This window comes from Lagenorhynchus albirostris, chromosome 5 (genome assembly GCF_949774975.1).
Source record: "Lagenorhynchus albirostris chromosome 5, mLagAlb1.1, whole genome shotgun sequence".
NCBI lineage: Eukaryota > Metazoa > Chordata > Mammalia > Artiodactyla > Delphinidae > Lagenorhynchus > Lagenorhynchus albirostris.
The window spans coordinates 135384396-135397872 of NC_083099.1; the positions used below are offsets into that span (position 1 = coordinate 135384396).

The 13477-nt window shown below is 46.1% G+C and overlaps 1 protein-coding gene across 1 annotated transcript in view; it reads right to left on the bottom strand.

Moving 5' to 3' along the window:
- Window positions 1-13477, bottom strand: part of RUNX1 (RUNX family transcription factor 1) — a 243784-nt gene that overhangs the window by 57643 nt on the left and 172664 nt on the right. Inside the window, exon 5 of the mRNA XM_060150902.1 lies at window positions 5612-5716. Coding sequence (XP_060006885.1) covers window positions 5612-5716 — 105 coding nt within the window. The remainder of the gene's footprint in view (window positions 1-5611; window positions 5717-13477) is intronic.

Below are 13477 nucleotides of genomic sequence, written 5' to 3' on the forward strand. Positions count from 1 at the left end.
AGAACTGTATGTCAGTCAATCACCAGAGCAAATCCATAAACATTTCTGCTCATCCCACACTTTTCTGGACAAACTTGATTTCAAACATCTTTAGGTCCATTAGCACCATAAGTTTATGGGTACCTGTCATGCATTCCTCTTTTTCACTTGAAACATGACTGTCATAAACAAAGATCCTGTTTCTTCTCTCTCTATATATATATTATAGGTTTGCAATTTACATTCAATATCATAGAAGAAAGTTATAGTTGTGTGATGTACTCTCAACAAAGTCCTTAACAAAGCAATTGAGTGATAGGGAATTAAGCGTATTTTAAATCGACCTATTTTAACTGTAACTCCCCATAAAATAGTATTATAGTTAGTTGGCAAAAAGGCTAATGTCCCAGAAAGTAGCATATTCCGAAGTTTTAAAGTAACGGCGCCACCTGACTATCCGTTATTCTGCATCTCAAGGGCTCAGACACAACAGTTACCGTGAAGGGCTCCCTTAACCTGAGGGCAGAAGTTGTCCCAGAAATGGCCAATATTTGTTTTAAGAACCTTTTCAATTTTTAATTAGTTACTCAGTGTTCCAGATGTAACGGATACCTGGCCAGCCAGATGATGGCTTGTGCCATCAGAATGTCCAATCCACGATCCACACTACTGGGACATCTCCCCCACTCCCCGGCCCCCCATCACTGGGTCAGTCATTGGGGTCCCAACTACTCTTCAACCCCTCATCAGCCAAATATCTTCCTCTATAGCACTGAATTAATTCACGCATCCAAATTATTTAGTGAAATATCTACAGAGAATATGCTTCGATATCTCAATATTGTCATATTACAGACACGTGGGCTAAATTACAGGCACATGGGTTGAGAGCTAGAGTTTTCCATTAGTAAATAGTAAAAATAGTAAAAAATAGTAAAATAGTAAATAGTAAAAATAGAAATAGAAATAGTAAAAAAAAAAACAGAAAACAAAAACATAAAAACAATCTCAAATATCCTTTTCTTGAAAACTCCTTTCACTCTATCTTTCATGCTTAAAGAGAAGACTATCTTTTAATAGGTTGACAAGCTTCTAAATGTTCTACCTACAAACTGAAAACAGACCCCACATGGCTGCTTGCAAGAAGTATCCCAGCAGGAGATAGCTTCTGATGGTGTTCTTTCTCCATAATAAATTTAATTTTTCAACAATTAATAATTTCTCTATTAATCTGAGATATAAAACTAATCCTGTGGAATGTGGGAAAAACAAGTCTTGACTCACTAAGAGGCAGGTCAGCTACTGTCAAAGGGCAAGTAACCATCTGAAATGAAAAATATTTTCAATTCTCTTTGGAAGACTCTTTTTGCTACAACTTCACCACTGAAAACCAGGAAGATGGCTGGGAAACATCAAGTTATCCCATCGGCCCAGCCAGCAGACTAGCTGTGGCATGTTTCTTAATTCTTTGTCCTGTTCTTATTGACCTGACTGGCAGGTTGAATGAGATAAGCTTTCCTTCTGGTTTTGCACAAATGGTTTACGTTGAAGGCACCATGCCTGCAATCCAGCGCCAACAATTGCCCTTTCTAGACAATCTTAGAGCCGGGACACATGTGAGAAGTCCTATAAGCCGACACCTCGTTTAGAAAATGAGGATACTGAGGTTGGGTCAGAGAGCCTAGAATAGATGAGGTGTAGACGGTGTGGTATGGACGGGGAGGTGAATGCATGAACGGACAGACAGACGGATGGATACGAGCACAGGATGAGGCATCAGGAGCTCCTCATTTCTAATCCTGGCTTCATCACCAACTATTTCTCCCAACCTAAGCAGATCATGTCATTTCTCTGGGCCTGCTTTCCCTTATCGAGGAGGCCATTAGCCCTGAAGCCTCTTTCAGGTCCCTTTTAGCTCTCAAAGTCATTGATTTCATGAAACAAAAGAACTTTTCAAAACTATTCAACTTGGTGATGCTGGGACCATTTTGCCAGAATCGCCCAGAATTCATAGCACCATAATAATGATAGAAGGGACTTGGGAGGTGTTATTAATCCATAGATTTGACACCGCCTGGGCATACGAATTTCTGTGCAATGACCTCTCTTAAAATTGCATTAGAAAGAATAAGTCACAATAGTAAAGACATAGTAACAACCAAAGTATCTATCAACAGACAATGAATAAAGAAAACGTGACACACACACACACACGTGCACATGCACACACACACGTACAGGAATATCATTCAGGCATAAAAAAGAAATCCTGACATTTACCATTTGCAACAACATGGATGGCCCTTGAGGGCATTATGTTAAGTGAAATAAGCCAAGCAGAGAAAGATAAATACCGTATGATCTCACTTACATGTGGAATCTAAAACAAAACAAACTCACAGAAACAGAGAGGAGATCGGTGGTTGCCAGGGGTTGAGGGTGGGGAAATGGGTCAAAGGGTACAAACTTCCAGTTATAAGATGAAAAAGTTCTGGGGACCTAATGTTCAGCATGGACTCTAGTCAACACATTTTTGACCAGAGACGTGTATTATGGCCACAAGAGTTAGTTTCTGCAAAAATCCCCCGGTCAGTAATGTGTTAACAACAAAACTGCCAAGAAGGTAGATCTTAAAAGTTCTCAACACACACAAACAAACTGTCACCATACGATGTGATGGATGTGTTAACTAATCTTACTGAGGTAATCATTTCGCAATATATGCATATATCAAATAATCATGTTTTAAACCTTAAACTTATACAGTGTTATAAGTCAATGATATTTCAGTAAAGCCAGGGGAAAATTCTGTTAACTTTCTCTTAAAAACACAGAACAAAACTGGCTGTGAGCAGCGTTTCATCAAAAGAAGTAGTTCCCACCTTGAATCAAGACATTCAAGTAATCGTAAGAAAACAGCATGCCTTTAGGCCTGCCTTGCTTCAGAGAGTGAATAGAAAAGTGAGCATTACCTAAGTCACCCTGGGAGACTGTGTGCAACTGACTTTTGTGTAGAAGTCCCTTGTGAAATGGAGACTATCCACATAGGCCTCTAACACCTCTTTATAGCAGACGTATACGTATTCATTTAACTTAATTTGGTTTTTAAGTTAAATTTTCCCTAGACCCCAAATTCCATTTGGCAGGAAAGACTCTGTAAAAATGGGTGTCTTCTTGGAGCAAATCCCTTCTGCCTGCTCAAAGAGCCCTTCCCAATAATGACTGCTTTCTTAAGTCAACTGTATATACAGGCGGGCCATTACAATCACATGTTTTTCCCTTCTGACTGCCAGTTCTTAAAAATCCAAGCGGCCATCATTTGTTTTCCAAAGCTCAACCACCATTAGTTCTTTGAATGTTACAGGAAATACTGCCTGTGGGGCAAAAACTGCCCTTCATTATGCCTGAGAGAAGAGGGGCAGCGGAAGGCATATGGAGGGGGCTCCTGGTTTAAGCTTCCTCCTCCAGGCAGGTCTGCCTTTGAACTGTCCCAGAGGTGGCTATTGCTCCTATTTTTATTTTTTTTAATGTTTTTATTGAGGTGTAATTGATGTACAATATTATATAAGTTTAAGGTGTGTAACATAGTGATCCACAACTTTTAAAGGTTAGATTCCACTTATAGTTACTATAAAATATTGGTTATATCCCTATGGTACCATATATCTTTGTATCTTATTTATTTTATACATAGTAGTTTGTACCTCTTAATCTCCTACCTCTATCTTGCCCCTCCCCACTTCCCTGCTTCTGTTTTTAAAGATAGGGAACCTACAGCCTCCTGAGTGAGCCTTTCTGGAAGTTTAATTACCCTCAAGGTCAATTGCCTTACACCTCACAACTGCCGGCTCCCCAACCCCATGCCTGCTGTAATCTGAGCCCGCTTCCTCTTCGGTCCTCTGCAAGCAACAAGGTACCTGTGTGGTGTGTCTGTTATGTTTAATGCAGGGTCACTAGGAGTCTTCAATTTGCCATTCTTACTTTGGAAATCTCCCAAGTTGGGTTTGGTTGGAACTGTGTGTTTCTGAGCCTGTGGTTTGCTTTTCACACAGAAATTGGAATCAGGGGATGCTACCAAGTCCCAGAGTTTCCTGAGTCTGGATATGGCCAGAACATCTCCAGGCGCTTAAAGAGAAAAATCTGCCAGGGGGAAATGAGGTCAGAAATAACGCGAGTCACGGAGCAGGCAAATGGCACGAAGGAGATGGTGAACGGACACCATGTCCTGGGGGGCAGGGGGGTGTCCCTGGTGGATGTGGTGGTTCTCTGCTGGGTTCTGCCCACTCTGGGGTATGGGGAAGGTTGAGGCAGCACCCAGGATGTTTCTAGCGGGTGATCAAGATGCCATGAGACTGTGGCCAGGACTGTAGGAAAGACTGCCATGAGCTGCAGTGCTCACAGGATGACCTGCAGAGAGCCACGCCCCAGGGGCGACCTTAGAGCCCCCAGAGGCACCAGGCAGGTCCTCTGGAGGAATGGTCCTGGGGTAGGGGGTGCAGAGCAGCAGCCAGAGATGCAGGCAGGGAGGCTCTGCTGGCATTTCCTGAGTTCATTCTCTGTGCCGGGCATATACAGCATTGTCTCATTCAAGCTGATAGAGAAGCTCCCATTATTATCCCCATTTTACAGATGAGGAAACTGAGGTTCAGAGAGGCTCCATAACTTCCTGAAGGCTTAAGAGCCTCAACCGGAACTCCACTTGTTTGCCCCAGAACCCAAATTCTTAACCACTTCATTTTACGAACTGTCATCCCTGCATCTCAACTTGCTGGCATGGTAGGAAGCCCTGTTTCTGACACCCTCAACCCCACCCCTTATAAAAATTAATAGAGAATATTAATTTTCCACCGGGGGCATGACATGGTTAGGAGGCATGCAGATGCTGGGCGGGGGCTCCAGTCAGCTCCACAGATCTGGAACTGGAACCCAGCCTCCATCCCAGGGAAGGGTGTGGTTCTGGAAAAGTGTTACTGTGTGTTTACTCAAAGATAGTCATTAAGTCACCGTGAAGACATTTTTCTGCAGACTAAACAACCCCACTCCTTTTATAAAAAAGCTTTCCTCACAGGAACTATTTTTTTTGTACCCTCTCTCTATATTTGCTGGTTTTCTCTCAGGCACTCTTCTCCCCTCCCATTCTCTATTTTAAACAATCCTGTAATAAGATTTTGATCTGTGGCACAGAAAGGAAAGGGTCATTTTCATAGATTTCATCTCCAGCCTCCAAGTGAATAAAAGGCCAGCATGGATGGTGATCAGCCCCTTGTGGTCCACTCTGACCCTCTGGCCTCTTTTGACCACCTCTGCCCCTGGCCAATCTTCCTTGAACTTTACCACGTATTCGGTCCTTAGGCCCGTGCAGTCCTGAAATGATTCTGACATGCACTTGAGTCAGCCTGATTTCCTTTTGCCCTCCAAGAAGATGCTTCAAAAAAAGAGACCAGCGCTCAGAGACAACTTTGAGGAGCGAGAGTGTCAAAAGGAAAATTCTCCCTCCCTGCAGGGGTCTGACATTTCCCTGTGGCAGAAGTTTTAGCCACATCTGAGTGATGCTGATGGAACACAAGGGTTCTGGTGCCTGAGCGTACCAGCTGGGAGGGAAGGTGCCAGCCCCGGGGGGCGGCCCACTTACTTCGAGGTTCTCGGGGTCCGTCCACTGTGATTTTGATGGCTCTGTGGTAGGTGGCGACTTGTGGTGGGTTTGTGAAGACGGTGATGGTCAGAGTGAAGCTCTTTCCTGTTGGAACACAAAAGAGAGCAACGAAGAATGAGGCAATGGCCTGAATATATCTGCTGGGTAATTCAGAATTAATTTATGATTTCCAGCCCTCACGCTGGAAAGGTGGCAGGACTTCAGCACGCATTACTGGTTTTTCCAATACTCCTTTGAGTTTGGCTTTGCTTAAATTTTGGAAGGTACATCTACGTTGTCTAGATGTGACACTTCCCTTGGTCACGTGGCTTTTGTTTAGTCATGAATAACACAGGCTCAAGAGAGACTCAGATGTGTTTTCTTTCAGGTCGGGACCCCAGGGACATAGGAGCAGATTGGCAGCCATCCATTCCTTGCCCCCAGGTCCTCCCTTTTAATAAGCTCAGAGCAAAAGGAGGAAAAGAAACCATTTCTGTCTTTGCCCTCTAAACTTGTTTGTACCTCCAAGGATTAGGAAAGATAGAATTCCTAAGTTGGAGGCTAGGCTAAATTGGAATGATTCTCTCTATGTTAAAAATACTATTTGCTGGTTGATTCTAAATATTGTTTTGAAAGGCCAGATGTTATTATAGGCACTCATGGGGTTGGCCAGACAAAATTTATATTCAATAAATGGATTTAAGGAGATGTAGCTGACAGATTGAGATTCAATGACAACTGTTAGCGTAAATACGCAGATGGATTTCCATCTAAGCATTTTATACATACTTAAGAAATGCAAGCATGTCTTCATTGCATAGGTCGAATGCAATGCTTTTAATGATTTTTAAAAATTGTTTTGAAATATATAATTTATAATAAAAGTATTAATATATAAATACATTAGTTACTTATAAGCATTTCTTCTTTGCTAAGCAGTTCAGAGAATGCCCTCTGGTTTTGAATTCTGGCTAGCTGACCTTTGACAAGTCACTAGCCCTCCCTGTGCCTCAGTGTCCTTACATGGAAGATGGGTACATATAACTTCTCCTACCTTATCGAATTTGGGGAGAGGTTAAATGAATTAATATGAGTAAAATCATTAAAATAGCATCTGGTACATGGTATTCAAAGGGGTGTGTGTGTGTGTGTGTGTGTGTGTGTGTGTGTGTGTATGGGGGAGGAGAGAGAGAGAGAGAGAGAGAGAGAGAGAGAGGCACAGCTCTTCCTGCAAGAGAGTTAGAAGATTTAGGTTCCTGTACCAATATTTGACCTCTCCAGATCTCAGCTTCCTGGTTTGCAAAATGAAGGCGTTCATGGGATACATACAATGTCACCTTTAACTCTGATTTTGTCTTCTTTTTTCTTTTTAAGATTTTTTTTTTTTGACGTGGACTGTTTTTAAAGTCTTTACTGAACTTGTTACAATAGTGCTTCTGTTTTATGTTTTGGTTTTTTGGCCCCAAGGCATGTGGGATGTTAGCTCCCTGACCAGGGATGGAACCTGCACCCCCCTGCATTGGAAGGCGAAGTCTTAACCACGGGACCACCAGGGAAGTCCCTGGTTTTATCTTCTAGATGAAATCCCGGTGCCCATCTCCGTGTGTAGGCGTGTGCCTGTGCCAGGGGTGTTTCCCTGGCTGCCTGCAACTTCAGCATTTCAGAGATTCCATGAAAACACTATATTTCCTTCCTAGGGCTGCTGTAACAAATTACCACAAACTGGGTGGCTTAAAACAACTGAAATTTACTGTCTCCTAGTTCTGGTGTCCAGCGCTAGGAGACAATAAGCTGAGGTGTTGACGCAGTTGCGGTGTCGACAGGGCCGTACTCCCCCTGGGGAAGAATCTGTCCCGGCCTTGTCTGGCTTCTGGCGGTTCCCAGCAATCCCTGGCATTCTTTGGCTTGTGGCAGCATCACTTCACTCTCAGCCTCCTTCCTCATGTGGCCTCCCTCCCTCTCTGTCCTCTGTCTCCAAATCTCCCTCTCCTTACAGGGACACCAGTCACTGGATTTAGGGCTTACCCTACTCTAGTATGACTTTATCTTAACTTGATTACATCTGCAAAGCCCCTATTTCTAAATAAGGTCACATTCTGAGGTCACCCACGGACATGACTTTTTAGGGAATGCTATTCAACTCAGTCCAGACACCAAATGTCATAGAGTTCCAGTCTTGGCACCACAAGTGACAGCTACTCTCTCTGTACCTGTGGGTTTTACCCCCAAAACAGTCCCACTCCTGTGGCGGCCCTCCTACAACCATCCTATTCTTGTTTTCTTAATTTTTAAAAACTTTTTATTAGAGTATAGTTGATTTACGATGTTGTGTTAGTTTCAGGTGTACAGAAAAGTGATCAGTTACATATATATATACTTTTTCATATATATTCTTTTTCAGATTCTTATCCATGATAGGTTATTACAGGATATTGAATATAGTTCCCTGTGCTATACAGTAGGTCCTTGTTGTTTATCTATTTGATATATAGTAGTATGTATCTGTGAATCCCAAACTCTTAATTTGTCCCTCCCTGTCCCTTTCCCCTTTGGTAACCATAAGTTTACAACCATCCTACTCTTGATTTCCTAAATGACAACAGAGAATCACTGTCTTCCTAATGTTGGCCTTTTCAGGTCTGTGTAAAACTTACAAGTTTTCAAGCACTTTCCCATATACTATTTTATTTGGTTCTCACAACACGCTCATGAAATAAACAGAAAGATTTTATTGTCCTTGGTTAACAGGTAGCAAAGCTAAGGCTCAGAAAGGGTGAGTGGTTTGTCCAAAGTCACACAGCTTGGATACATGGAAAACCCAGATTTCCAGCTTTGTGCTTCACATTATTGTCATGAGGTCCTAAAGCTCTACCTTCAAACTCAGTGGTACCAGCACCAGTAATCCAGACTCGTGGTACCTTTTCCATGCTCTGCCCCTGCCCCCAAAAGCGAAAACAGTCCTGGTGACACTAATGTACCCAAACTGTACTCAACAGCTAATTGAAAGCCTGGGTTATAGTTCAAAAGCAGTTTCTAACTGAGCTGAATTTGGGCTCCTGGCGCTTACCCTGGTTAACCACAGACTGGCCTACTGAATCGGGAAGGAAATTCAACCAAAGTGAATATTTGTGAAATCGTTGCTTGTAATTATAATTCTACTATTTTATGCCCATCATTTTACGTGCAGTCAAGAAGTGTCTGTCCAGTAAAAGCTACTAGGTGGGGCATTTGGGCCACAGTAACTGTGGCTCACGAAGGTGGGGTATTCCGGTTCGCGTCCTGCACAACGGACTATTGTTTACAGCCTTGAGCACCAGGACATCTGCTTATGACCTCATAGACAGAGGCAATAAGAGATGTCATTTTGCTCATAGGTGTGTGTGACATTTTTCCACTTCGGGAGAACTCTGCCATCTGCTTCCTTGTATTCTTCCGAGCAGACCTGGCACCAGACTTGACACCTGGGGACAGCCACCCAGTGGGCACACTGAACCCTCGGAACTATGCCCTCTGTCCTCTTCCCTCCGCCCTGGCCACGCCCCCACCACGCCCCCACCACGCCCCCACCACGCCCCGGCTTGCCCCTGCCGAGATGCAGCCCTTCTTAGCCAGCACCTGCAGCAGTGCTAGCTGCACCTACAGCATGCGTGTTATTAACCAGATTCCGTCATCAAAATGACCTATGGGCCTGGTATTTTAAGTGTGTGGGTGTGGAGAGCAAAAGCCTCTCAAGTGTTTTTCTCAGCAAGCTGTGGCCAGGCTAGTAAGAAGGTAGGGGAGAGCAAAGGAGGACGGATCGTCTAAATAAGCAGCGAAATCGGCTTTTTGGGACTAACTCCAGGGTTGGCAGATGGGGCTGCCGTACAGAGAGCTGATGTTCCCATTTGTAGCCTGAGCGGGTCCTTGCCTGGAGAGGCCGGAAGGCTCCTTGCCGCCCTGGATTTGGCCCATGGGGTGAGCAGAGGTGCCCCTGGCTGTGCTGCTGAAAGACTGCAGCCCTGGGCTCCCCAGGGGGCAAGCTGCAGGGTCACAGTTGCCCTGCGTGGGGATTCACCGCAGAGGGAGCTAAGGAAAGGGGGTCCCTGAGACCTTCCTTCTCCTGCTCACGGAAACCTCACCCAAACAGCACCATGAGTTCTGGCGGGTGGTGTCCAGGAGGAATGCTGTTCAGAAGCACAAACAGCAGGACTGAATAAGAAGGCGGGAAGAAACAGTGAAGGAGAGAAGGGCTGTCTTGACTTAAGCCTGGAAGCAGCAAAAGACAAGAACTTGATTATACAACCCTGTGGAAATGCCAAGGCATGGGGTGCTAGCTAACAGTGAGGACCGCCTGGGCTCAAACCTCAGCTCTGCACCTTGCTAGCTGTGTGACCTTGGGCAAGTTACTTAACCTCTCTGGGGGCCTCATCATCTGTAAAATAGGGGTGATAACAGTCCTTCCATCTCATACTGCTGTTATGCAAATTAAATGAAATAATGCATCAGCAAATATCAGTTTAATTATCACTAAAGATGTGACAAACATGATTCCACAAAGACCAGAGCTGCGGGCAATCCTGTGAGGTGCAGCTGGTGGTGAATCGACGTTGAGGTCTGATGGTGGGAGGTGAGGTGAGCCTCAGCTTGCGGTAGGTGGTGCCGATTGAGCCCCTCCAGGCCCATCCTCTCTTCTTTAGGAATTTCAGCAAACGCAGGCAGCAGAATGGGGCCTAAATACCCATCGGGGAAAACTGCACGTTCCACTGGAACTTCCACTTCAGCGTCAGTCCTACTCCCACAAGCTGGCGACCTTTGTAAGGCACAACTGCAACTGGCTGGTCCACTTTACAAACAAGCCGGGTCAAACGCTCCCCTCAGAGCATGTGTGGTCCCCCTCGATGCCAGTGTGTTCATCCAAATGCCAGTGCAAAACCCTAAGTGCTTTATTTAGTTGGGAGGAAGGTCACGGGGCGAGTCTTCCTGGGTATTTGCTGCCATAACAGACTCTCCAGGGTGAGGCAGTGACAGAGCCCCAGGTCTGTGCTTTCTTAGGTCCCACATTTACAGGCCCCGGGGCTGCTGGACTCTGGCAGCCGGCTGTGGTCTCATAAAGCCACGGCGGGATGCTGCAGTTCCGCAAGGGCCCAGGGCACCACGCCACTTCCTCACCACATCTGGGAAGTGGCGAAACCTCAGGATTGCTGCAAATGGGCACCTGTTCCCCAAGGGCGAGGGTGGGGAGAGGAGCAGAAGGTGAAAAGGCGATTCAAGATCATCTCACGCCCTTAGAAGCTCATGCCCCGTCACGTCGCGGCCACGTCTTCCTATGGCGATGGGTGTCTCCCTCCGTCCTCTTGTGATCGCCCCTCCCTAAGTTTGGTTCACGGGTAGCCAAGCCACTTGCGGTGGCTCCTCAGCCATTGGGTTCTGGTTCAGTCACTCTTCTTGGTGAAGGTTTGGACCCATGAGTCATCTTCTCCTTTTTGGGCCAGTTTCGACGGGGTGTGAAACTTGCCCTTTGTCACGCAAGGGCAGGCTGTACACACGGAGGACCGTGTGCTGAGGGGGTCGCAGAGCTTAGGAAACGAAATCACGACAGTTTCCACTCATTTGTGCATCTCTGCGGGGAAACCGGTCATGCTCACACACTTTAAACACCCAAGAGAGGGAGAAAGGGAAAGTCAGAGAAAAAGAAATAAAAATGCAGTTTTTGAAAACCAAGAAAGCCAGGGAAGGCTTAAGTTTTGCTCTTTGCAAATTCTGGAAATCCCAAAAGATTCTGCGATGTTGCAGGAAGATTTCTCCTCTTACCATGTAGTTTGTGCCAGGTCTAATTTAATCACAGATAACTAAGTATTATAATGAACAAACCCTCAGATTCCAGGAGAAACCTGAATCAGGGGTATTTTTCACAAAGTACCTTTAATTTATGTTTCTCGCTTTTCCGCTGGAACAACCTAACGGCCAAAGTGCACGTTTTTCTGCTCATCCATTTCCTTACCCAAACACTTCCCACTATTTTTGACAGTGGGGCTGTATAATTATTTATTTGGGGATTTCTGAATAGAGGACAGATTCTTTAAGTTGTGCAGAATCTCCCGGTTTCTCTGCATTGAATTGAGGCGGCGATGTCGGTGGGTGTCCACTTGGGTGTAAAGCGCCGGTGTTTACGATGTCCTTACCGATGGCACCCGCAGCCACGCAGGCGAAATGTACGGGGGAGGCCCCAGCTATTGGTACAAGGATAACCCCGCGAAGTTGCCTGAGAGTCAGGGGCTGAAAATACAGAACTAAGCTTTCCGTAAAAAACAGCATGCGTTGAGTATGATGCAACACTTGAAACATAGCAGTTTTACTTAGAGAAAACCAAAAACATGCCAAGTGTTTTCTCTGGAGCTGGTCTACAAAAATGAGTTGTGCGAGGACAGCAATGGTGTTTGATTAATCTTTGCATTTTCTGTTCTGAGGCAGTAAGAAAAAAATGTGTGATAAATGGATCAATGGATTATTCTGTAAACTTTGTTTGACAGCTGGTTCGTTATGAGGTCTGACTTCACTTGGAAGGCTCAGTTCTCCCTTTTGGTGGCATGGGTGTGAGCCCAGCTTTACTAAAGGGTTGGATGGGCAAGGCTTTCTCTTCATGAGGCGCACTACCGAACCCCAAAGAAGCATGATGCTCTCACGCTATTTCTGCACTTCCTTTCCCCAGATGTCATGGCCCCTTTCCGATCTTCCTTTTTTCTTTCGGTGTCCCAGTGCCTGAGCGTCTCGGATGAGGAACCAAGTTTTAATCCTTTTAGCCCAAACACCTCCAAGACCCTGAATTCACAGCCTCTTTAGGTCAAGGCCACGCCTGCTGCCCTGTACTTCCATCCTGGAGAACCCTTTGGTTGGCACACCCCAATTCCACAGTTTCCACCCAACGGGCCAAATGCCACACAGGACAGGTGACCAAAGAGACCTCCTGGGGCTGGCCTCGTCCTAGCCCTAACCTGCTGGTGCCCATAGCCCAGTGCCTCAAACACACAGCCCAAGGCCACATGCCACCACGGCAGAGAGGCCCGGTGGGGGATGGGGGGGTAGGGGGGCATTTTGGAGGGAAGGTAGCGTCAGGGTCCTCAGTGCCTGCCTGCCAGGCTGTTCGCACCCATAGCTCTACTGCAGGAAGCTGGGAGGGCAGGTGGGGATGGAGGCCAAGTAGGAAGAAGAAGGAAGGTCTAGGCAAGGCTGCAGGGTGTGGTAGGCGGGGCCTGGAGGGAGCTGATTTCTAGACATGGTGACATTTAGCAATGGTGGGCTTGCAAACTGGATATACAGTGACCCCTCCGTGTCCACGGGTTTGGCATCCATGAATTCAACTAACCTTGGATCCCATCTCCCAGGTCCCAAGCACCCTCCAAAAAGCCCTGTCTGCTCTTCAGTCTGCAATCCCAGCATCTTCGTACCATTTGTATCTGGTGATGTCAATTCCCTGCTTAAAACCTGCTGGGGGGCCAGACCAAATTCCCAATGTGGATGTCAAGGCCCTTACCAGCTCTCTTGGCCAGCTCGGTGTTCCTCCCCAACCCTGTTTTCTGTGCTTGGACACTCTTCCTGATGCCTTCAGCTGGTACCCCCTCGTCACCCTGAAACATCTCCACTGAGATGACAAGCTGTCCAGAGAGACCCCTAAGCTTGTAGTGGACTATGCACCCAGCTGTGCGTTTTGCTTCCATCACTCCTTTCACTATGGTGCGGGCCCCTCACCGGCCCCGGCATGCTGTGGCTTCTCTTTAGCTGGCCTTTGTATCTCCAGTGCTAGCCCCGTGCCTTGCAAGCAGCAGGTACACAGTGCACATCTGATGAATGAAAGAAAGACCCCCAGGAAATGACCTCTGTGGGTGGGGG